At 41.8% G+C, this 23886-nt stretch overlaps 1 protein-coding gene across 2 annotated transcripts in view; it reads right to left on the reverse strand.

Moving 5' to 3' along the window:
* psd2 (pleckstrin and Sec7 domain containing 2) overlaps positions 1-23339 on the reverse strand; it is a 34966-nt gene extending 11627 nt beyond the window's left edge. Inside the window, exons 1-3 of one of the 2 annotated variants that reach the window (XM_018669662.2) lie at positions 22622-23339; positions 13374-13955; positions 11567-12337 (exon numbers count right to left, since the gene is read on the reverse strand). In XM_018669662.2, coding sequence (XP_018525178.1) covers positions 11567-12337; positions 13374-13726 — 1124 coding nt within the window. In that variant the 5' untranslated portion in view covers positions 13727-13955; positions 22622-23339. The remainder of the gene's footprint in view (positions 1-11566; positions 12338-13373; positions 13956-22621) is intronic. The other variant, XM_018669671.2, reaches the window with a different exon arrangement.
* Positions 23340-23886: the final 547 nt, after the last annotated feature.

Genomic DNA, 23886 nt, shown 5'->3' on the forward strand with positions numbered 1-23886 from the left:
TTGCACTGTCTATTCTGCAGTTGCTACACACCAGAGTTAATCAGTGGGAAGTTAATTAGCCTTTTTATTGGGCTTAAACTGGCCAGTGCAGATGGTTTGTTTTTGATTACAAGTGTAAATTATGTTTTGTTTCTTCACTTTCTTGTGAAGCCAACAACTTCTTCTTTTGATCATTGATATTTCTGATTAATATACTTTCTTTACATCTTATTTACAGTGTCCATAACACATTCATCACAATCAGCCCCTGGAGAAACATCATGTAACTATCTAACTATCCAGTGCTGATTGAAACAAACATTTTTTTGTATTCTATTCTTGAACTTATTGGGAAATTAATGAGTGAACTGCAAACTATTTCTGTTTTATTTCTGAAGAAAGAGTGTGCTCATTCACCTCCATCAGTCCAAATGGCATTCCCCCATTTCCTGTCTGTGTGTGCATCTGTGTGTGCATCTGCGTGGCACCGTCAGCATTCTAGCCAGATGATTCAGATGTTTTTTGCATAATCTGATCAGCCCAATTGCATTACCCTCGCAAATTCAATACATTACGCACTGTTGTTGCAAGGGATTTGCTGGTAACCGTGGATACAGCGGAAGCCAATTGTCCTGTGCTACAAGATGACCTTAAGGCCATCTATTACAGCCTGATATAACCAAAAAAAAAAAAAAAAAAAGCTAGATACACAAAAAAACAACCAGTTTCCATCACCAGCAGTCAGTCCCCTGCCTTCACATGCTGAATGGCTGACTGTGCACTACAAGCCTTCAGCTGACCTCTCCAAAGGGCCCTGATTTCTCTGCTCCAGGCAAGGTTACACTTTCCTGTCTTGACTGATTCATTAGCCTCTTTGAATTTCTCTTCATCTAGCTCCTGACCTTGGAACACTTCGCCCTGGGAGACCCTACCACGAGCTACTGCCCCCAACAACACTGTTTCCAGGGTCACATGGATACATAAACCCACTGACTATGATGAGGTGGGTCACGCAAACTCCTCCACCTTATCACGGCTGAGCATCGCTGCCAATAATGACAATGAGATTGAAGTTACAGTCGAGTGAAAGCTGTTTCATTTGCAGTGTGCTAGGGTTCATCCTTAGGGACAGGGTGGAGGAGCATGTATATCCGGAAGGAGTAAAACCACTGGTCTTTCGTGAGGAGAAGGAGCAAGCTGACATGATTTGGGGGATGTGATTAAGATGCTTCCTGTACAGCTCCCTCCAGAGGTATTCTAACCCCTGGGCAGACCCAATGGACTCAATGGACTACATATCCCACCTAATCTGGGAAAGTTGCAGGATCCCCCTCGAAACCCAGACAAGTGGTTGAAAATGGAAGAATTGATGGATAGAAATATATACATATTATGCAAATACCCACACACATTAAACACACAGTCATATGGACTCACCCAAAATGAAAAGAGTCTGTGGTAAACCATCAAAACAATATCTGGCTGTGTATTTGCAGCAAAATTGCTTTTGCTTGTCTGACCATATTAATTCACTAGAGAGAGAGTCAGAGAGACCTCATAAATCATTCAACACTCATATCAGTCATGAGGCTAAAAATGATGCCGGGCTCCCCCAGTTCAATGCAATGTCTGGCAATGACAGAGCAAACACACACACACACACACACACGCGCACACACACACACACACACACACACACACACACACTCAAACACACTCAAACACACAAACACAAAATAATAGTGAGAGAGACACAATATGAAGTGTCAGATATCTAGTTCAGGCCTTTTGTGCGCAGGCACTTGGCGATACTGAGGGCCAAGTGGCACACACTAAACCTATTTGTCTATCCAAAGGCACAATTCTGTATCCCCAGGCCACACATAGACTCACTCACTGTGACCGCCACTTAGTCTGTGTGTGTGAGTGTGTCAAAGATAGGAAGCATGATGGTGCATGCCAGTGACTCACATGCTAATCTTTTTGCCTGTGAACTGCCCACACCTACAAGGTGTGTCTGCATGGAAGTTGTGTGGGGGAGAGAGGGGGCATCTTCTTTGAGAGTAATCAACAATTATGGGATTAACTGGATTATGAAATTCTGTTATTTCACAGATGTTTCTTTCATTTTTGTATACATTGATGAGTAACTAAGTGAGGTATAGCAGAAACACACACATAGAAGAGGTATTTGCATGTTTGTTTGTCAGCCAGTTTATCTGCTGGGGCTTGTAGATACCATCTCTGCAAAAGACACTGTTGCAACATTGGATTTATGAATGTAAAATAAGCAACAAAAAGACAAATCCATCCACAAACACAGACTCTTATTGACATTCATCCAGTGTTTTGATGACTGCACTGGCTCTTACTGTTACTGGTGCTCAACAAACAATGAGTCAAACTACTACTATTACATTTTGTTTTGTTTTTGTTGTTGTTGTTTTGAGTACTGTAGACAGTGATGGGACATCAGCTAAGATCACTATTCGTAAGTTACTGTCTTATACTGGCTGCAAAAACTGCTGGTCACAATTCAAAATATGGGTCAATTATGAAAATAACGGCTAAGAGACACTGGGCATCTGTTCAGTTGGGTATTGCTACAAATCCTTATTTAATATCTCAAATAGAACTGGAACTGATAAATAGAGAATAGAATATTAGTATCTCAACAGACAACAAATTAATCAGGAATTACTCTGATAATCGATTAAACATTGGAGTCATTTGTCAATCAAGTAATCAAGTAAACTTGTGAAAAATAACTATGGCAATCTCATGTCATTATTCTGTGAAATTGTAAATGACCAGTTCTGTTAAAGATATAGTGGAAATTTGTGATCTTACAAGACTTTTAAATAGCGTTTAACTTGCGTACTATCCATAGTTTTGGTACCAGTTAACTCCCTACAGAAATATTATATAAGTAGTGTAGTGATTTTCGTCAGGGTAAAGTTACACTACAGCTACCTCACTATTTCCATTTTGCCACGCAGCATAACATATAATGTTCCCACCCATTTGGACGTAAAAGCTTAAACACAGTCTCCGGTCTAAAGAAATATTAAACTTACAGGAGATGCAGCAAAAAGTCGAAGTGAACATCATATTCCTCTTTCCACATCGTCTCTCGGATCTTGGAAATCAGCGGTTAAAGGCGCGCTACGGTTCGACCGCCTCATCATCTAGTGGTCGGTAAAATCTGCATCGGGCCGGTTTGTTATTTAACTTCAAGCCAAATCTGATCTCTTCAAAGCGGAAGTCAAGCCACATATAATTACAGCCTATTCGGAGATGATAAGTTAGACTGTTGCGTTATTCCACCACAGTGTCAACGGGCAGGGAGTGCGTTTGGCGTTTTTTTCCTTGAAGTTTCTTGGCTGTCTGAACGCTCCACAGAGGAGAGGATGTTGGGGGCGGAGCGAACGACTGGACAGACTTTTCCTGATGAATTAAGACCGTTCCTAGTGGTGGCTTTACAATGGCCCTGTGTGTCCCGGCCAACACAACTTCCTCTGCATTAAAGTCAAGGGCTGTGAGCCAGCAGATCAGCTCAATATCAGCGGGACGTCCTGTATCTGGACTCCTGAAGTTCACTCAGCAGGCTGCTTTCCAGCATGTAGTCACTGCATGTGGTTATTTCTGTACGTTCCTCCAGTGTATTGCTTCAATATGGCTCAACAAATATAGATGCAAGCCAGAGTAAACCTTAATATAACCCCCAGAACAGCAGTGGCCTATTCTGCAGAAGTTCATTGTAGAATGAGGACATCAAATTAGGTCTTGTGTGATAAAGTCATATGTATAGAACAGGATATAGACAGTATTTTATAAGAGAAGCATAAATGTATTAGCTGTATTAAGGTCACTGACTCTATATCAGTGTAAATAATATTTAGTATAGTTATTTAAGAGTACACAGAAATAAAAATAACCACACTATATCACACTGTGTGATGGAATATGTTCCCATGGCATGCACACACAAACACACAGATTTTTATAATACACACTGACACATGCCTGCATGCTAACCTCAGCATCTAAATCTCTCCTTCCTCTTTCTAATCCAGTGGAAAGAAGAACAATAGAAAAAGCAGAGGACAGAGATGCAGCTGTAGGGTCAAAAGTACAAAATTCGGTGGTGGCAGATGAAAACAGAGACGAGGTTTGATTGGTATTTGGACAGACCTGCACTGAGGCATTAACTGCAACCTGAATCAAAGCCTGCAGATTATTAGGCACAGACAACAACAATGGCTTAATTTCCTTGACAACGACAACAACACATTTTTTCAGTCAGCACTGGCCCCAGAATACTTTTTTTGGACCAAGACTCTGCTGCTGATCACTGGTCACACATCAGCTTTTTGAGCAGCTCAGTGCCATGACTCATGGATAACCTTTATCACTTACACACGATGGATTTTTCACAGACAGCAGAATTTATAAACCTGCTCTAGCACAGATGTGATGTTCTCATAGTGGCCAACACAAGGGAAAAATTGATTCAGCTTTTGCAGTTAGCCAGATGAGGATACACAAGACAAATGCTACATGCAGCCAATTAAATGGAGTTCTTATTTTGTGCTTCTCTGTCAGTCAGCCATGCTTTCATAATGCCAAATTTAGAGTCAAAAAGTTGCTGAAGCGGTCATCCAGATGTGCTGTGTCCTAGAAACCAATAAGCTCAACACAAAAAAGTCACAGGAGACAATTCATTACAGCAACAATCATATTTCCATCCATCCATTATGGAAAGATATAGTGTCACCAGGCCCTTTTACACAGAGATCATGCTGGTGTTAAGAGGACGCTTGATTACATTTAGAGGTGACGTTTAACACAGCAGCATCAGTGTTGGTCAGCGTTTCCCTTTAACACAGATGTTGACTCTGCCCTGTACCTTTTATACCAAATGATGCAGCTGAATAACGGCACAATATTCCCATCTTGAACAGACTGTGTAAAAGGGACTACTGAAACTTTCTGTTGCAGTTTAGCAGTGATCAGGCACCTCATGTATTTGTAAATCCTGCAAATTACGAATTGTCCTTTCAATCTCTGTAATGAATATTTATGAAATTAATTTGTTATAATTGACTTAAAGGAAAATCAAAAATGACAGACCACTGCCATTAGTGTTTCCACTTAATCCCTCACAAGCTGCCACCTCTCATAAAATCACACCTCCTTAAAATTTAATCAGTACTATAACCTACTGGATTACTCAAACTTATATTACAACTACTAACAAGCTAGAGATTATACTACTGACTGTCCAGGTTATCAAATAAAAAAAAGATCATATAATGTTAACTAAATGATTGTTCCTCTAAATGGCTTTTCTAACTGAAGTAATAACTGGTATCCCTCATTGATTGATCAGTTTTTTATTACTGGCTCTACAAAACACACATGAATTGGCATTGGAAGTTTTCCATTAGCACTTGTCTGTACCTAAGAATATTTTTTCCCAACACGGTCTCATGATTTAAAAACCAAGATGGACAAAAAACATGACCCCAAAATAGACACTCATACCAAATGTAACACTAAAAGTAAAAATAAAGTGTAACTTTCTAATTTACAAAACCATATATGTAATTTCACTACTGTTATACCATCAGTAAAAGCAATTACTTTTAACCAGACAACAGTTTCTTTACAGACCTGGCCACAGTGTTGTGGTTTGGTTTGTTTTCTCTCTCTCTGTCTCCTTGCACACATACCAACACACACAAACACAAGACCCAAAAAACACCTACTCAGCAGCAGACAATGGACAATGGTGACCTCTTTCGGCTGGGTGAGACTAATTGTGTTCAGGTGTGGGATTGTGTCTGGTGAAACGCTGAACACAACAACAGCTCCATCTGACAACAACTACAGAAAATCTTTTGCTATGGATTCATACAGGGGAACCAGAAATGCCAAAAAATAGTCACAAGTGTTTTACAGAGCCTGGCTCAGCTTCCATTCAACACATACAGGAAGTGTTGACAGACGCCTCAGAGGAGTGAAGCCTGTGGTAAGAAGAACCTTATTCAGCCAAAACAGTCATTGGTACAGTAACAGTGGGATGTGTCATAAAACATAGAGTCGAGCTATAAATAGACAGGGATAAATCTGTCGGTGCTGAAATGATTCAGTTTAGTGTGTGTCTGTGGTGAGAGGGTGAAAAAGAGAATCTGTACATATTATTACTGCTTGTGTTGCAAAAATGTGTCTATGTGTCTATATGTGTGACTCTGTGTGTGTCCATATCACTGCCTGAGTGAGAGGCAGGAAAGGATAATCTGCAGGATGTTTCAGCAGCATTATAGAACCACGCTGAGGGTTTTATTCCCAAAGTGACATCCTCAAAGATGTGCGTGTGTGTGTGTGTGTGTGAGAGAGAGAGAGAAAAAGAAAAGGAAAGAGAGAAAGATTCAGAGTGTGAAAAATAGATATGAAGAGCTCCCATATCTGTGTCACTGAGTGAGCATTAGGATGTACGAGTGTTGTGCCCATTTTTGTTTACGCATGCATGCTGCTGGCCTGTGTGTCCTTTGTTGTGTGTGTGTGTGTGTGTGTGTGCGTTTCTACACTCGACAGTGTATATGAAAGAGATTAGTCCACAACGACAGAGCTGCTTCTCTGATATGGAAACAACTGCGCCTGGCTTTTATCTGCTCTGCTCGGGCTTAGATCTGGTGGGCTCGCAAGCTACGGGGAGGAACACATACTCACAGCATGGTTCCCACACAAATACACAGAGAAACACATGCATGCATGCAAATGTGCAGCCAGAGATACTGCATATGAGCAAAAGGCATGCATAAGTGCACAGATATGTTACTGTATACTTCCCATACCATGATGTTTGAATATTACTCTGTGCTTTGATGTGACTCTGTGCATAATGCTCTAAGGAGGTGTATCTGTGTCAGTCTGTCTCCTTTCTTTCAAACATCTCTCTCTGTGTGCTTGTGTGTGTGCCTGGATGCTACATCACAGGTCACATTAGCACATAAGCAGCATTCAACTAGTTGGCTCCGCTGGGTCAATAGAGCTGGCTATGCACAGTAGTAAGCCCCTAGACAGACTGATGGACATAGATTGTGCTTTCATGGCAGTTTTAGCAGCTTCTATGGATTAAGGTTAAGCTTCAACCTCAGTGATGATGGTCCCACAGGGCACAGAGGGACACAACTCATGTAGAGTAACAGGCTGATTGACTAACTGGCCGAATGAAGATGTGACTGACAGTCTAATCTAAAACACCATCTAACTGACTGACTGACAGGCTGACAAACTACAAGCTGTACAAACGAGAATGCCTGAGAACTAACAAGCAGGTTTGCTGAGTAACAGCCTCGCACTGCAGCATCACAGACTGTTTGAAAGCAAACCTTCACTTCTTATTTCCATGTTTTAGATTGCACATCTACAGCATTTGCAATACTTGCCAATGTTTTCTATATCCCTGTGGTCAGGTGCCTACTTTACTTCCTTCACCCACTGATGTCAGAATAATCAGAAGTAGCAGGAAAAGGATCTACAGGGAGAGTTTGGCTGAGGTATGATTGGGTTTCTTCCCTCCACCCGGGACATCATCAAAGCTCTGTCTGTTATGAAAGTTGAAGCCTGATTTTTGGGGAGAGTGTGCATGCACTAGGGCAGTGAGAAAACATTAACACAAGATTTGAAAGCCATCTGAATCAATTAGATTTGATGAAAACCAGTGGTGTTTCTGTTCATCACTGAACTACACACATAACAATATATAAAATCAGCTCACATTAATGATAATTAGAATTGAAGTAAGACATTGAGGCTATTTCAGTTTCATTCATGAACAGAATGTTAGACATGTGTACAACTGACTTATGAGTCATTAACAGTTTCCGCAGCATTTTGAGACACATATGGTGATCCAACAGCTCCATGCTGCATGCCAATGTTTTCCTGAACAGAAGACAAACTACTCTCTGTCTCTTCCACTGTTTTGTCATTTACATACACTATCACCAGTAATAACAAACACTCTTGCCATGTGGCCATGTTCAGAGCTGCAAGTCTTGCAAGAAAACCATCTCCTATGTATCTGTATATCTAGTAAAAGAATGGCATCAAACATCAGGTCAAATCTGACTTCATCCAATACTTTGGTTAATGTCCAAATACCTACAGAACTAATGACATTACCATTAACATCAGCTGTACTTTTTGTTGAGGTAATTAGCCAATGTTAGCATACTAACATGCTAAGCTAAAATTGTGAAAATGCATGTGAAAAGCATTATCATTGTGAGCATGTCAGCATGCTAACTATGCTAAGCTAGAGCCATTGCTTTGAAGCCAACAGATGATTCCTGGGAAATGCAGTGCAAAAACACAGCTGAAATGATTACATAGCAGTAGCAGTTTATTATTTAGTTTTACTACTTAAGAGAAAATAAAATCTGAACGGTCTGGTTGACAGACAAACTCATGGACTGACTGACCCATTAACTACCTAAATGTCTGCCAAGCCGACTGACTGATTGACTTGCCATTTTTTATCCATCACTTTGCAGCTGCTCTGTCCTGCAGTGAAAAAGACTAGTTGTCCATGACGCTTGAGGTGCCAAAATGTCTGACTGTGCCAATTCTGTGGCTACCCACCAGCAAGAATGGATGTAGGCAGAGGAGAGGAATGAAAGATAAGAAGCAGCAGCAGGAGAGCAGTGTAGGGGAAATGGAACAGGAGGTGATGCAAAGAAGAAAGGAAGACAGAGAAGCGGGCAAGGGGAGATGAGATAAAGATAAAGAGATAAGACAGATAAAGAGAAATGAATAGAAAGGGAGGTGAGACGGAGCAAACAAAGAGATGGCGTGACAGAGAGTGAAGGAGAGAGGAAAAGAGATGAAACACAAGGAGATACACGTACATGCTAACATGGGACATGGGATAATGCATGTGGATAGTAGACATTTAGCTGAAAAACAGCAAGGTAGGCAGCTTTTATAGCTTGTATAATCATTTTGCTTTGATACACAGCAGTTTTATAGATGTTGTGAATCACAAGCAGTCTTTAAGATGTGAATTTAAAAATATAATAGACTGTCTGTCTATTCACCATTAACTATGCATTCTTAGATTCCCTCAAAAAAAAAATAGAAAAAAACTCCAATAGTGCTGTGCTGTTTTCATTATTAGTCTTTTTAGCCATGCTGCTTCAAGCTACTTCGATTCAATTGGGCTGAAAAGCAATTTTTAAAAATTACACAGTCCCTCCAGAGAGTATGATGACAAAACAAACTCTGACTGCTTCAACTGTGATTTTTTTTTTGAGTAATGGCTTTTACCTCCATTGACTTGTACTAGAATTGCTAATGCTTATAACTTCTCCCTTTTAATATCCTAAAAAAACTAAAGTTAAATTGATATCAAGGACTTTTGTGATAAAATGGATACTGTGAGTGCCTTTAAAACTTACAACTATCCCTTTAAGACTGACTAGCAGATGTATCCACTCTAGATTTAAGTGCTCAAATGTCTGGCAAGCCGGCTCGTATGGAGTAATAATCGCTCACTTACACACACACACACACACACACACACACACACACATTCACTCTAAGACCCTGCTGGGCAGAGGAAAGCTGAAGACGATGATGTCATGACATAAACAATAGCTCATTCAGCTTGGCGCTGGTGGTCAGGAAGCAAGACCGTGCTTAAAGGACAACATCTGTAGCCTGAGGGAGGAGAGAGAGGAGAGAGGAAAGAGAGGCAGAGCCGACATCCAAAATCCTCCATTCACCTTATAACTCATACTGAGCTGTGGAAGCACCAGGAGAGTCTGACAACAAATCCCAGCAGTTATCTAAACACATCATGTCGGAGGGCTGTGCATCTATTTGGCATTCCAGTAGGTTTGTAACTGTAGAAACTGTGCAGCGGGGGCAGTGCTGGAGAACAAGCCACAGGGGTTGTATACAGGCCAACCAGACAGATCTATAGCTGTAGTTCAGGTTACATGGCTTTTCCCATATGGTTCCTGTTACCACCTTCACCTTCAGTGTCTCTGCACCGTCTTCTTCAGCCCTTTTTAGTACTATTAAGGTAATTAGATGAAAGAAAGTGGGGTCGGCTGTTGCTGTATTCCCACAATTCCTTGGGGTTTAAGCAAATGATGAATACGGTGAATGAGTTGGTGATCACAGTGCAAAATCTCAGTACTGTCGTAAATATGAGCTGGTTATCTGAGACAAAGTGAACAATACTCCTGCTGTTCAGTTCACTGAACTGATCATTATACTGACAGGCACCTTGTATCTTATTTCCATACAGCTGTATAAATTTAAACTGTTAATCTCCTATATGAAACCACCGCACAAGTCCAAATTCTGTTTCCGTTCAAAGAAGGCTTACATTCATTTGGCAGCATTGAGCTTATCTCTGCCTACTGTGCAAGTGTGCTTTGAGCAAAATGGCTGAAGAAAGCAAATACTGCAGCGACAATCTACAGGTCTGCTTCAAGAACTCGCTGTATGGGTTTTACCAGGCTCTCAGTCACTACCACCACAGGAAGGAGTTATTCCATTTCACATGCAACCATGTGCAATGACAGTTTCTGTTTTCTCCTTTTCCAAACATATAAAGGATTTGAGTAGTATGAGCCTAGATTTTTTTTTTAGATTGGCAAGCATTAGTCTGACTACTGAGTCTGCATGTGTGGACAAATTGCGTCATTTTAAAAAGCCAGACCACCACATTCACCCCCAACCAACCACCCTTCCCCCTCTCTCAACGCTCACAGCTAGGTCTCACCATGTTCATGCCACCTGCTGGTTAAGCTAAGGTCACAGCATGTCACAGTACTTACACTTCAAGGTAACATACTCAAAGCTTCCATTACCTGTCTGCAGTAGGACACTGGAATCTGTCCTCAGTGATCTTAACATGTGTCCAGATTTAGAATAACTATAACACATATGCTGTAGTGGTTCAAAAAGTAATGTAATGTCTATTCCACATTTACAGTTTAATCTTGGTGTGAAAACAATGGTTTGTGTACCATTGTGAAAATATTACATTTACATAAACCTTAAATCTTCATGATTAAAAAAAGATATATAGTTATATTCACATAAAAGTCCAGTCCAGTTGTGTTTCAAGCATAATGTTTGAATCACAACCTGGATGCTATTAGGTGAACAATGAATAAAATCTCTCAATCAGCATGTTTCTGACATCAAAATATGTGAAGATGCTTGTCTAATAGTGAAACATTTGTATGATAGATCTTGATGAAGTTCATCGGAGGACATAATGGACCTAATTCAAAGATGTATGGAGTTATATTTTAAAGGCCAAGGATTTGGTTCTTTGGACATTATGAGAGACAGCAATGCACATTGATAACGCTGCCTGTACCTCCCAACAAATCCAACCTAGAAACACAGAATAAACAGCTGAAAGGACGTCACCAGGATTGTCTACTTCACCTCAAAACTCATGCCTTCAGAGTAAGTTTAAGGATGCTGTAAATACATAGAAAAATCTAAACATACTGTAAGGGTTTAAATAACCTAAAGTCAGCTTCCTCCTCACCTGACAGAGTTGATCATGGCTCCACAGCCCTCCATGGCTCCCTGCAAGTCTGCATGGTATCCATTAGGGATGGCCCAGCGTCCAGGCTGGCTCAGCACAAACTCTGACCTGCTCCCTGGTATGGTGGTCCTCAGCGGGCTTCCTCCTGCTCCAGCCACAGCTCCGGCTCCACGGACAGCACAGTCCCCAGCTTTCAGATCACCACCTGGGGCATCTGGTCCAGCCTCAGCCCCTTCTTGCTCTTGAACAGTTGCCAGCTCCAGCTCCAGAGGCTCAGGACCCTGTAACAGCGCCCTCTGTTGGATGAGCGGCGTCAGTGGTGCCTCGAAGCTGACACAGCTGTCCGTCTCATCTGTGAGCGACAGCACATCCAGAGAGTCCAGGCTGCTGTAGCAGGTCCCGCCCCTCAGCAAGGCAGACTCTACGATGCGCTCGAAAGTGGAGCTGAAGCCGTCTTTGTTGTCCACCCTACCTTTCTCCCTCTCCTCCTCCAACTCCCTCTCCTCTTCCTCCTCCTCTTCTTCCTGAACATCCACCTGCTCAACAATCTGCTCGAATGCTGAGCTGAAACTGTCCTGGTTTTCTCTTCCATCTCCCTCTTTCTGGACCTCTTCCTCTTCTTCCTCCACTTCTGTGTCGGCCTGTTCTACAGTCGTCTCAAAGTTAGAGCTGAAAGCGTCCAAGTGCGTATGAGTGGTCCCTCCGTCTCCTCCCTCGTCCTCCTCGCCAGCTTCATCCTCATCTTCATTCCCACCTATACCATTTGCCAGTCTGTATCAACAGGAAGAAAAAGAAAGTGTGAAATTATATTTAGCATATGAATTAAACATAAGGCAGTTTCTTTGTTGAGACTGGCGCATGTATAAAGAAGATATTCATTGCTGAAATCATTTTTCATTCAGGAATACACACAATGGGCAAATATTTCAGCTTGAATAGCCACACTGACAATTGAAGCGAGATGAAAGATGAAGAAGCACTCTCCAATTTGCTATTTTGTGAATAGCTGGAAGCTCATGTTCCCTCCACTATTTCATCCCTTTTACTTAAGAGAACATGAATCAGTTATAGTGCTCCAAGTTTGCTGCTGATGGCCAGAAATAAGCTATTAAATTAGTTTGATCCAAGACTGATAAAACAACTTATGCATGTGTTAACTGTATTTTTACATCGTGTTTATGTATTTCTGTCCAAAAAACTATAAGGAAGAACAGCCCATAAGTCATTCATATCTACTATTATTATATATTGTTTTATCTAAATTTAGCAAACCACTAACCACACACACACACACACACTTTTCTATCTTTTTGAAGTGGTTAGAAAATTGGTTACTGGGTCCTCCAACTCTTTAAAAATTAGACCATTTTCACTCTTTGTTTGTTTTCCTTTCAGCTCATTTAGTCGAGGCTTTTTGCCTATTCATTTTGTAAAATGTGGCTGAAGCACATTAGACTAATTATGTACCAGAGAACCACACTGAGAAAACAATAAGCCATTAAACATATTCAGTATGGAAAAGTCTGCCAAACCACAAAGGACCGTCTTAGGTTACAATAAAAAGTAAGCCCTAAGAAAGCTGTGTATTCATGTGTGTATCAAGATAAAGACTAATAAATTGTTCATTAAGAACTCATGTGATGCTAAAATGTAATTATCTGAGGGGTAAAGGAGTCTTGGTAGTTGTAACGTGATATCACATTTTGACACCTAAAGGTCAAAAGATGTAGTCACAAGATTTTCACTGCCTAACAGTCGACATATATCTTGACAGAGTGCGACAGTAAAGATGATTTGGTGAACTAACCGCCCAGCTTGTTGAGGGTGAGTTGCCTCCTCTGTAGACGGTTGCATTTCTTCATTTTCCTTCCCCTCCTCTTCCTTTTTCATCTCCTCTACCTCATGTGTTGCCTCCTCCCCCATTGAGCTTACCTCCACATTTATACATCTTTCCCCTCTTGTGCCTTCCACCCCTCCCTCCGCCCCTCCATCTGTCTGTTCTCCATCTCCACTGCCATCTACCTTCTCCTCTTTGAACTCACTCTCTCCTTTCGTATCTTTTACCTCTGCCGTCCCCTCTCCCTCCCCATGTGTCTCCCCCTGTGCCTTCCTCGTCTGCCTTTCTGATCTCTTCTTGTTGTTTCCCCTCTTCTGTCTCATCCGTCGCCCCGGCCCCCAACTTATCCTGCTCCACCTGGTCGTGGGTCTCACTGGGCAGGTCAGTGGTGGCTGTGGTGGTTGTATTTGGCTCCACTGGGTTCTCTGGTGGGGTGGGAGAGGGCAGAGCCTGCCCCTCCTGGGTCATGGTGCTCCTCACTGAGGGGGGCAGCCGTCCACTCCGGCTGGAGATGAGGGGCAGATTTTCAGATCAGCAACCGGGGAGGACCCTCTGCAAAGAAAATGAAACAGAGAGACAGAGTAGAGAGGAAAATTAGCATGAAATGAAGACAAAGGAGGAGGAGACACAGCGTTATAAAATGAGGACATTAACTATGGCTGATACTGATACAGTAATTTGGTTATTTCTATTCTTAATTTTGAGTCACAGAGGTCACCTTCAACAAAGGAACAGCTGTGTATATGTGTGTAATGTGTTTCTAGGTGTGTATGAGTGCATTACAGAGAGAGAGAGATACATATGTCTGGAACACTTTGTCCTCTGCACCAGATGATCCCAAAACACCTCTGAAAGGAGGGCAGGAAAAGGTAGATAAAGTAGAAAGCAGAGGACTAGAGACAGACAGGCAGGCAGGCACAGAGAGAGATTTGTTTAATAAAGCCCAACAGATTCCTGTCAAAATGATCCTGCTAGCTCATCCGCTCTCTGTCTGTGTGGAGATTTCACAGCTGAATAACTGACTATCTGCTTCCAGCTCTGCGGTGACTGTGTTTTGTGTAAATGCAAGACAGTGGCCTGAGATTTGAACATGTATCCTAATGGTCTACTGTGACTCTCTCTTGCACTGTAGGCTGAGCAGCCGAGACCTCTGTACAGCAGGTCTTCCTCTACCCCTCTGAGGCTCAAGGGCAAATGCTAATGAGTAGCTCTTAATTACAGTTCTGCAGAGCGAGTTACATGTGAATTAATGTCCGCTTTTGATATATTATTCTTTTTCTGATAAATAAGACTGTTTTTTTTAGTGAGGATAAAAGTGAAATTAATCTTTTTTTAGATACAGTTTGATGAACTGAAGAATCTGACATGTGTGAAATGATGACACTTTTAATAAATGATTAATCATTTTAGTCTTTCTCAAATCATCGATTGGTTCCAGCCTCTTAAATATGAGGATTTACTCCCTTTATGTTATTGTAAACAGAAATTCTGATTGGTATTATCACCTTTATTCTTCTGTTCTTCAAAAAAAAAAAAAAAACAAAATTGAAAACTTATGGTTTATATGATATGGTTGAAATCAAAGTCCTTATAATGGTAAGAGGAGCACTTGTATTGCCATTATAAAGATATGATAGTGATACATGGCACAGTGCTGTATGGAACGTTGCAAACAGCAGCTAGAAAAAACAAGACATTCCAACACAATCTTTAAGGCCAACAATGAACTTTTAATCTCTTGTTTTAAGCCAACATGACTGTGTGGTGTGGCCTTGCGCTGACATTGTTCTACCAATTCCAAGTGATGTTCATTCCAATGAACTGTGTATCCTACAGAACTCATCACACACACAAGCAAAAATCAACTATAACTAACAAATTGGATGACAGAATTTAGTAGACAATAATATCATCATGATAAAAATTACACTGGGAGTTTAGAAACAATAATTTAGAATCACAGCCCAGCATTATTGTTACATATTTCCATTGTCACAACTGACTTTTTAATGACGTAACTGTGCAGGATAATGGTACAATGTCACGACACAACTCCATCCGTTGATTAGGAAAAACTCTTGAAACACTTTTCAATAATCCAGGTTAATACAATGTGTGCATGTGTATTATTACAGTTTGTAATGTAGGCGCCTCTCTTAACAGAAATGAATAAGGTTGTTGGGCGCCAGACAGGCTGGGTATAAACTTATCCACCTATACCTGTCAAATTTACTTTTGTTAATAACTTTAAATCAGACAGGGCTTGCGTCCTAGCTATAAAGGAAAAGAAAAAAAAAAACAACCAATAAAGGTGTGATATGTATCTTGTATTATTTCACTCTTTCACATCAATGATGAAAATCACAATTTCAGCCTTCAGAAAGAGAGAAAAAGAAAAAAAAAGTAAAATCTCACAAATCAAAATCTCATTAGTCAGTCTCATTTTATAGTTCTGTAACCAGTGGGGGGTATGGATGCAGGTAAGATTGTGTGTGAGTCCATTTGGGGTATACAGTCACTTAAGGAGGGTGAAGGTGTGAATGGATGAATATGGGAAAGTGAATCAACTCAGTCCAGTTCTGTTCAGTTCATTCAGTTCAGTTCAGGGTGTATGTAGGTGTGTGAATGTTTCTGGGTAGAGAGAGGGAGAGGGAGAGCAGAAATGCATTCAGGTGAGCATGGGAGAAGCCAGGAGAGTTTGGGTGGTGAAGGGACTTATCTGGGGTGTGGATGATGAAAGTGTCCTCTGACCTGGAGAGAAAAGCCTTAGGAAACCGAGCAGGACAGGTCTGGCTGAAAAGGGTTCCCTTTTCTCCTCCTACAGTCTTAGTTCCACAAGTTCAACATTCCATCTCAAACTCCTCAGTAAAAGATCATGTAAATCCATGTTTTATCCAAGATACTAGTCCTTTTTTTTGTTTTCTCTCCATTTCCTTTTTCTTCTCACTCTTCCAGTCTCAAACCTCCTTCCAGTCTCACTCCTTTGTTTGAACTTCCCTCCCTAATCAGCTCCCAGGTGTGACTCCTCCTTGTACCTTTTCAGCATGTCATTTCCTGTTTCCTTTCACCCCCACCCCCTCCCCCCCCCCTTTTTCCTCCTGCTACAAGTTCATTTTAATATGTCATCAATTAAGCTAAAATGAAATTAGCTTAACTAATTGCACACATTTTATAAAGCAGATCTGTGCATTGATGGAGTACATGTTTTGGATTGTGTCTTTGCTGCAGAGAGAAGCCAGGAAGCAGCCCTGTCTGCCGAATCCAAACAGAGTCCTTAGACACACTACATCGCTGCTCTGCTGAATCATCCGCAGCAGGGGACTTGCAGCACAACTGCAGTAAAATATTTACTGGAATTCAAAGCTTTTCTGATGGCATGCAGATGCAGGTAAGGACCTAGTTAGGCTGAAATGAACATCCAGAATCCTGCCAACAATACTCAGCAGTTTCTCGGGGGAAATTTCTAGCACCTCTTCTTTATTTAGATATCAAATCGTGTGGAAAACCCGAGATCATGTTGAAGAGAGGAGAGATTTGCAGCAGAGTAGGATGTGAGCCAAATTTGTATCTATGATGTTGCAAGTGCTTTGGCTTAGCCCCTGAGCACAGGGACACCACAGGCCCACTAAATGTTTCATCAGAGCTGCAAAAGCATGATGCAAATTATGCAGAACCCAGAAAGTCTGGCAAATTGCCTCCTTATTTCAAGCTTGTCTCCTAATTACAGTAGACCTTTCCCAGATGTTGTCACCCAGATGCAATGGCACTGATGAGTTCTCAACCTCTGTGGGAAAATGATACTGTTTACGCCAACAACAATAAAGCCAAGAAGAAGCCAACAAACAGCTTGGCTGAAGAAGAGAAAACTGTCTTCAGTCACTCTGAGAAATACAAGTAGTGTTTTAAAAACACAGTACAACATCACCACTTGTGTCTCTGTTATCTTCTTCTAATCCCTCTCAGTCTGACTGCTGTTGAAAGTGTGATGATCTCAAAGGACGCCCTGACTGATCCCTCAATAAATTCTTTCAGAATACACATCTGTGATTGGCTGACTCATTCCTCTGTTTTTTTGCCAGAAGGAGCATGGGAAACGTTGCCATTATCTATGAGACACTAAGCATTTTTGTTTCAGTGTATTCCATCTGCAGAGACATCAGTCATGTGGCACCTCACAGCATGCATCACATATGATTTATTAACTGCATGATGACACACAAAGAAAAGGTGCGATTCAGACACTGGTTATAAATATGAAAGACACTTATGTGTGAATCATTCAGTGATTAGGATGAGCTCAAATAATCCTAAACTCAGGCAATGAATATTTGAAACACATTTGCACCTAAGTCTATGGCAGCTCATATTCATGCACATGTACTAGTCATATGCAAACAAGCACAATTTGCATCCGTTTATGCGATTACACAAAGATGCATTTGCACATATTAACACGCAGGCAAATATACACACGCACAAACACACACACGAATAAAACAGTGACATATCTCCATAAATGGAAACAGTGAACAGTTATGAAACCAGGCACGAAAAGTGGGAATTCTCTCTCTCTCTCTCTCTCTGTGTCTCCAGTGTCCTGTTTTTCTCCCACTCTCTCCTCTTCATCTGTTCCACATTATGTTTTCTGCTATCTCACAGTCTAACTCCACTCTCTCTCTTTTCTCTGTCTCAGCCTCTCATTTTGCAGTAATTGAGGTAAATGGGTCTTAGCCAGCAGAAGAAAAAGGAGGCTGTAGAAGTGAGAAGCCGATTTGCTGAAGCTGTAGAGTTTGAAGAAATGAGCAGCCGACTGCTGAGGAGAGAGAGCAGATGTGCTCAGACACCCCACATGGATGGATGGAGAAAGCACAGCCAATAGATAGAGATTGTGTGTGTGTGTGTGTGTGTGTGTGTGTGTGTGTGTGTGTGTGTGTTTGGGGGGTGGGGGGTCATGAGACTGTGTGTGTGTCTCTGAGTCTTTGTGTTCCTGTATACAATGGCTATCAGGAGAGACTTATTGCATTCTACTTTTGTCAGCAGAACACTGGGGCTCTTAAGCCTTATCAATTTCCTTTAATTGTGATCGGACCATCTGCCAATCATGTGAGCAACACATGCAAACACACACACATACACACACATCTGAAATCATGCCCACCCAGGCATATAAATCACCAATCCAGTGAGGATGACGTTGGATAAAAGGCCAAGTCACCATTAAATAGCTCTCTCTGGCTTTTATATCTCTCTCTATCTCTCTGCCTGTCTTTCTGTTTAACTCAGACACACACACTCACTCACTGCAAAAGAACGCACATAGACACACACTACAGTGTAATTTATTGATCCCTGAGACACGGAGCTGCAGTCCACTGGGAGTCTCCAGCGATAAGCATGACTGGTCTCTATAGGCAGCAGAGATGCCAAAGAAACACAACTGAGGTAATCAGACTGGAAGCTTCAGAAATAAGGGAAAACACTTCTCCGGAGCAAGCCAGTCTTACAAGAATGGGAGACCTACCTAGTTGCTGCACAAGAGAGAGATTCAAAAAGAAAGAAAGAATGAAAGAAAGTCAAAATCAAAGCAGCAAAGGCCAACAGATCCTGAGCTGTTAAGCTTCAAAAATGCCTGCTCCTACGTTTCCCATAATGCAACCAAAGTCAGCACCCTAGCGGAGATATGGAGAATTTCTGACAGCTATGATATCTCGCTCACCTGGTGAAAAGAACCACAGAAGTCATCAAAGCGTTGGCAAAGGAGATGCAAAGTTTCCACTGTCGCCAGTTAGATGTAAATAAATTCAATTTCTCACTGAGACAATCAATCTGCACATTTAAAAGGAACTATACACTGTTTGTTTGTTTGTTGTGACTGGTTTCACAAACTGCTCCAGATATGTAACAAAGCAGAAGCTAATTTAGGCTGTTAGCATGGTATGACAACAAAACTAGCAGCTTGGAATGATGTATGAACCCTCCCAAGCCAGAATAACAGGAAGTTTTCCTTGTTCTTCCCACTCCGTCTGTATGCAGCAGCATTAGAGCTTACCTGCCAGTTTAAAGTCCATGCCCTTCAAATGCCATCGCTTCAGCCTGTAATACAGGTTTTTGACCTTTTATAAAGTTTAGAGTTTCCAGTCCCTGGTGAGATCATCACCTGGTTATTTTCTCAGACTTAACACTGCTAACTCCTGAATCCCAGAATACATTATACAGCTGTTTTCACAGGCTGAGTAATAGGCTCCTCCCCATGACTTATAAACTGACCTTTATGAGAAATAAAATAAAATCAGTGGAATTTTCCTTTACAAATTTAATACATAAAAATACAACAACTGGATACTTCTGTGCCGTTAAGCAGGACACTTCATGCCTTTCTTTCCTGTTCAAGTGGAGTTTCACCATGGCCAGATGTTATTGGCAGTGACTGAATGTAAGATGGTGCAGTGGAGAGGATTACCCAGGAGTTTAACAAATGACAGAGCTACACAATAGGGAAGAAAATCAGGCTGTGGGTTTTCTGACACAATATGATATGACAGTACTGCAATATGAAGTGATTAAATTACAGCCTCAACATTATATTATAGAAATACATGTTCTGCTTTATAAAGTCTTAATATCCTTAATCCATAATCTCTATCTATCTATCTATCTATCTATCTGTCTGTCTGTCTGTTTTGGTAGTAAATCTATTTGAAAACACTACTCTGCCTGCAGACACTTGTGTTAGGTATCACTGCACCATCTTTCACTGGGTTTAAGTGGTGGAACAAGCAGCCAATTGACCACTTTTAACTTGTCTGACCTCATTACGTTTGTAGTGCTGCCCGCATTCATTTTTTAAACAGAAACATTTGTGCTGCTCTTTTGTTTGTGCTGTGTGCCACCATGAGGGTTTTTTGCTGAAAGGCACCACCACAGTTTTGACAAGCATGAAGGACATAGTGTTGGTGCTTCACTGCAATCACTGACATTGAGCTGATTACCTCATCGTCTACAATGTAAATTGCTACATATTCTATTTTCTTTATCTATTTATTTAAGCTTCAGAGAGAGAGACACATGAAACACGACAAACAAATAACCTCACAAGGGATCATAATAGACACCTTAACCACCATCTGAACACTTTTCATACAGAGTTAATTAGTCGTCAAAATTAATTTATAAAGCTATCAGCTGAACTCTGATGATCATCAGATCTGCATACTAAAGACACAGAAGGAAAACCTGATCCCCTCGTCCTTCCTCCACTCCTCTGTCTATCGGAGAGACACTGCAGTTTAATACTATAAATGACCTACTGACCCTGTTCATAATATGCAGGCAGAGTGCAGCACTGGCACTGCAGTGCACACACACACACACACACACACAGTGCAGATATAGAGTCACCTTTCAAAAATGCTGTTGTGTTACAAGCACAGATGCAGATACAGAGAGGAAGAAGAATCATTTCCTGCTTGTTTGCCTGGGACAGGAAAGCAGGGAAATAAGGACTTGGAAGGGGTCCAGGGAGCTTTCCTAGCCTAGCCTGCCTGCCTACAAGTCACACCAGCATGACCACAGAGCCTCCAACTAGCCACACCAGCCTACTGGAGCGTAACAGTCAGCCAGCTCCCCCCAAATCACCCCAATATGTCACTTCTGTGCTGTCAAGGTCAACCGTCCGCTCTCGTTTTGTCACTCTTAACGCTTACATGTAAATACATGCTCAGAGTAATGTGGTGACTTATCTTGGTTTGGGCTATTTCTCTGGGAACCTCCATTTTTTTTAATCATGCAAATTCAATCATTATTAAACATAACATACCCTTTCTAGCATCTGAATCACTTGGAGGTTATCTAAATTTGGAAGAAATGTTAATATAATCCAAGTAATATATTTTCTCAACATTATTTTAATGTAAAAAAAAATTATTTTTATGGGATTTTAAAAATGCTGCATCCTAATTGGGTTTGGTACTACAGCACTACAGCAGTGCTAATAAAGTCACCAGAGGGGTGAAAAAAGAGAGAGACAACAACAGAGAGGCAGGAGAAGACAGATAGACAGTTTGGTCTGGAGCTGCTGCTGGTGTGTCTGGATGTCTGACACCTTGAGTTCAACTTGATTACACTGGAGAGAGCTGCACTTTAGCTTGGGAGAGCCCACGGTTGTATTGGGGGAATGAGTTACAATGGATCTAGACCAGACATGTAAATGTCTATAATTAAGATAATAACAACTATGCTTTAGGGATGAAAAATAAGCTGCTATCAAACACCTGTTTTAAAGAAGCCACCCACATCCCGAAGAAGCAAAGATAAGTCTCTGCTCCAGCTCTGTCATCCACTGCCAAAACATCACTATACTTATATGATATAACCTGTATATAATGGCTTATTGTGTGTGTGGTAACCCAGGAGTGAGTGATCCCTACAGACAATTTGGTTTCAAATGAGCATAGGATACTGTTGAAAGGGTTACTGTATGCCTCTCTCTGCTCATTTCCAAAGAAGAGACTCTTTTCCTTAGAAAGACATAAACAAACAGTAGACAGACAAGGCTTATTGTCTCTCTCTCTCTATCCTGTCTCTCTTCCAGTGTGTGTGTGTGTGAATGTGGTGGTGGTGGGGGGGCACAGCGCGAGACAGCCATGTTCTCCCAGCCTCCTCGAGCCAGTAACCATGACAACAGGATGGCTGGGAGACACGGTTCAAGCTCAATTGAGGCCGGTGTCTTTCTTTTTCTCCAAAATAGACCTTGGTCGCGTTTCAAGATCGACTTGTCCTCCCAAAAGCGGAAAGGAACCGTTTTTCTCTTCCTCTTCTCGGGGGACAGAGAGAGAGAGAGAGAGAGAGAGAGAGAGAAAACACACACACACACACCTCCATAAAATCCCACGGCCCGCACGGTGCATATCTTTCAGCCTATATTGGCTCCACAAACACTGCTGTCCTGAAGCCTGCCGGTGCGAGTAGGCTGCAGGCTGTGTGTGCATTTTTTGGTGACACATTAGCAAGAAAAACAGGACGCGAAACCTCAACGCAGCCTCCATGAGAAACGCTTTTGCTCCTCTCGCTAATAAACTAAAAAACATGATATCAAAGCAATGGTTTCGTTATAATTGTCGGTCAAATGGAGAATTAAGCGTTAACACAGCCCCTCTAGCCTAAAACGGTAACACTTTAAACATGCGTGTTTTCATTTACCGTAGCATTTCTTCACTCACCAGTAAAATGCGCTCAGTCAGAGGCTGAAAAGGAGAGTTTAGCGGCGGCGGTGGTCCTCTCTCTCTCCCCTTCTGTCTCTACATCCACACCGGGGAATAACACTGACAGACGGGCTCTTTTTTCTCTCCACGCTGAACGTCCTTCCCAGCTGCCCCCCTCTCACCGGCATGCGCGTGCGACCGTTGCTCACTGCCGCCGCCGCCGACCGACCGAAAGCTCGTGGTGTAGTCTCGCGCCTCCGCGCAGGCTGGTAGGGGCATGCGGGAGGTCCAGGCGGCGGAGAGCGATTACTGAGCGGATTGATGAATGGATGGATGAACGGAGGCGTCCTCCCCGTCTCCTCCTCTCTGTGGAGCCTCTGTGTGTTTGACTGGCAGCTGAGAAATTGTAATTCCGCTCCTCCGGCTGCTCGGGAGCACCATCACTCCCCCGTGGTTAGCGCGCGGCGTGAGCGGTACGTGTCTCGAGGGCCTGTTGATATCAGACACTATAGCCTGCAGTGAAGATTAGCACTGGCAGTTATGTTGACATAAGTCCTTCTCCTCTCTGTCCACTGATGATATAACTACCCGGCGCGCTGTGTACAGAATATCATTAAAATCACTTAAACTTTAACTTTGTCGGAGGAACTCATGCAGACTAAGCTCTCGTTCCCAGACTGAGGTCCAGGGATCCTCATAGCACCTGGGGAGGGTTCTAGTATGTCCTCAGAGGGATGGGTTTACATGTTTTCACCACATATTGGCATTAGGAAAAAGTTTGGGAATTGACCAGAAAAACAAAGCATGCAGATGATTTACAGACAGTCAAATAGTGCTGTCCAAAGTCTAAAGTCCTGCAGCTGTCATATCTGGATGTAGCATTGGTCATGCTGTAGTTTGGTTTTGATAGGAATTTGATGTGTGCAAGGGAAAACATGACCCATGGAACAGTCAGTATCCTGCCTCTGTGAAACAGTTCAATCTAATTAAGCCAAAAACATACTGGACATATATTTAAAGTGGTTGCCTCAGGTTTATAATCTGTAACAAATGATGGAGAACTCAGTTTGGCTTGGTACAATATGATGATGGAAACTGTTTCAGATTTGGAGAGTTACATTTTATTTCTTTCTACAGTTTGTTATCACAGCGCAGTGCCATGACCTTTGACCTGCTGGTTGCTGTTAGCTTTTAATACTAGTGTTGAAAACCACTGTTATAGGCAATCACTACTGGCTAGGATAGCCAATGTAACTGTTTCAGAAACCAGCAGGTTGTTTTTC

Source organism: Lates calcarifer, linkage group LG8, assembly GCF_001640805.2.
Source record: "Lates calcarifer isolate ASB-BC8 linkage group LG8, TLL_Latcal_v3, whole genome shotgun sequence".
NCBI classification, from domain to species: domain Eukaryota; kingdom Metazoa; phylum Chordata; class Actinopteri; family Centropomidae; genus Lates; species Lates calcarifer.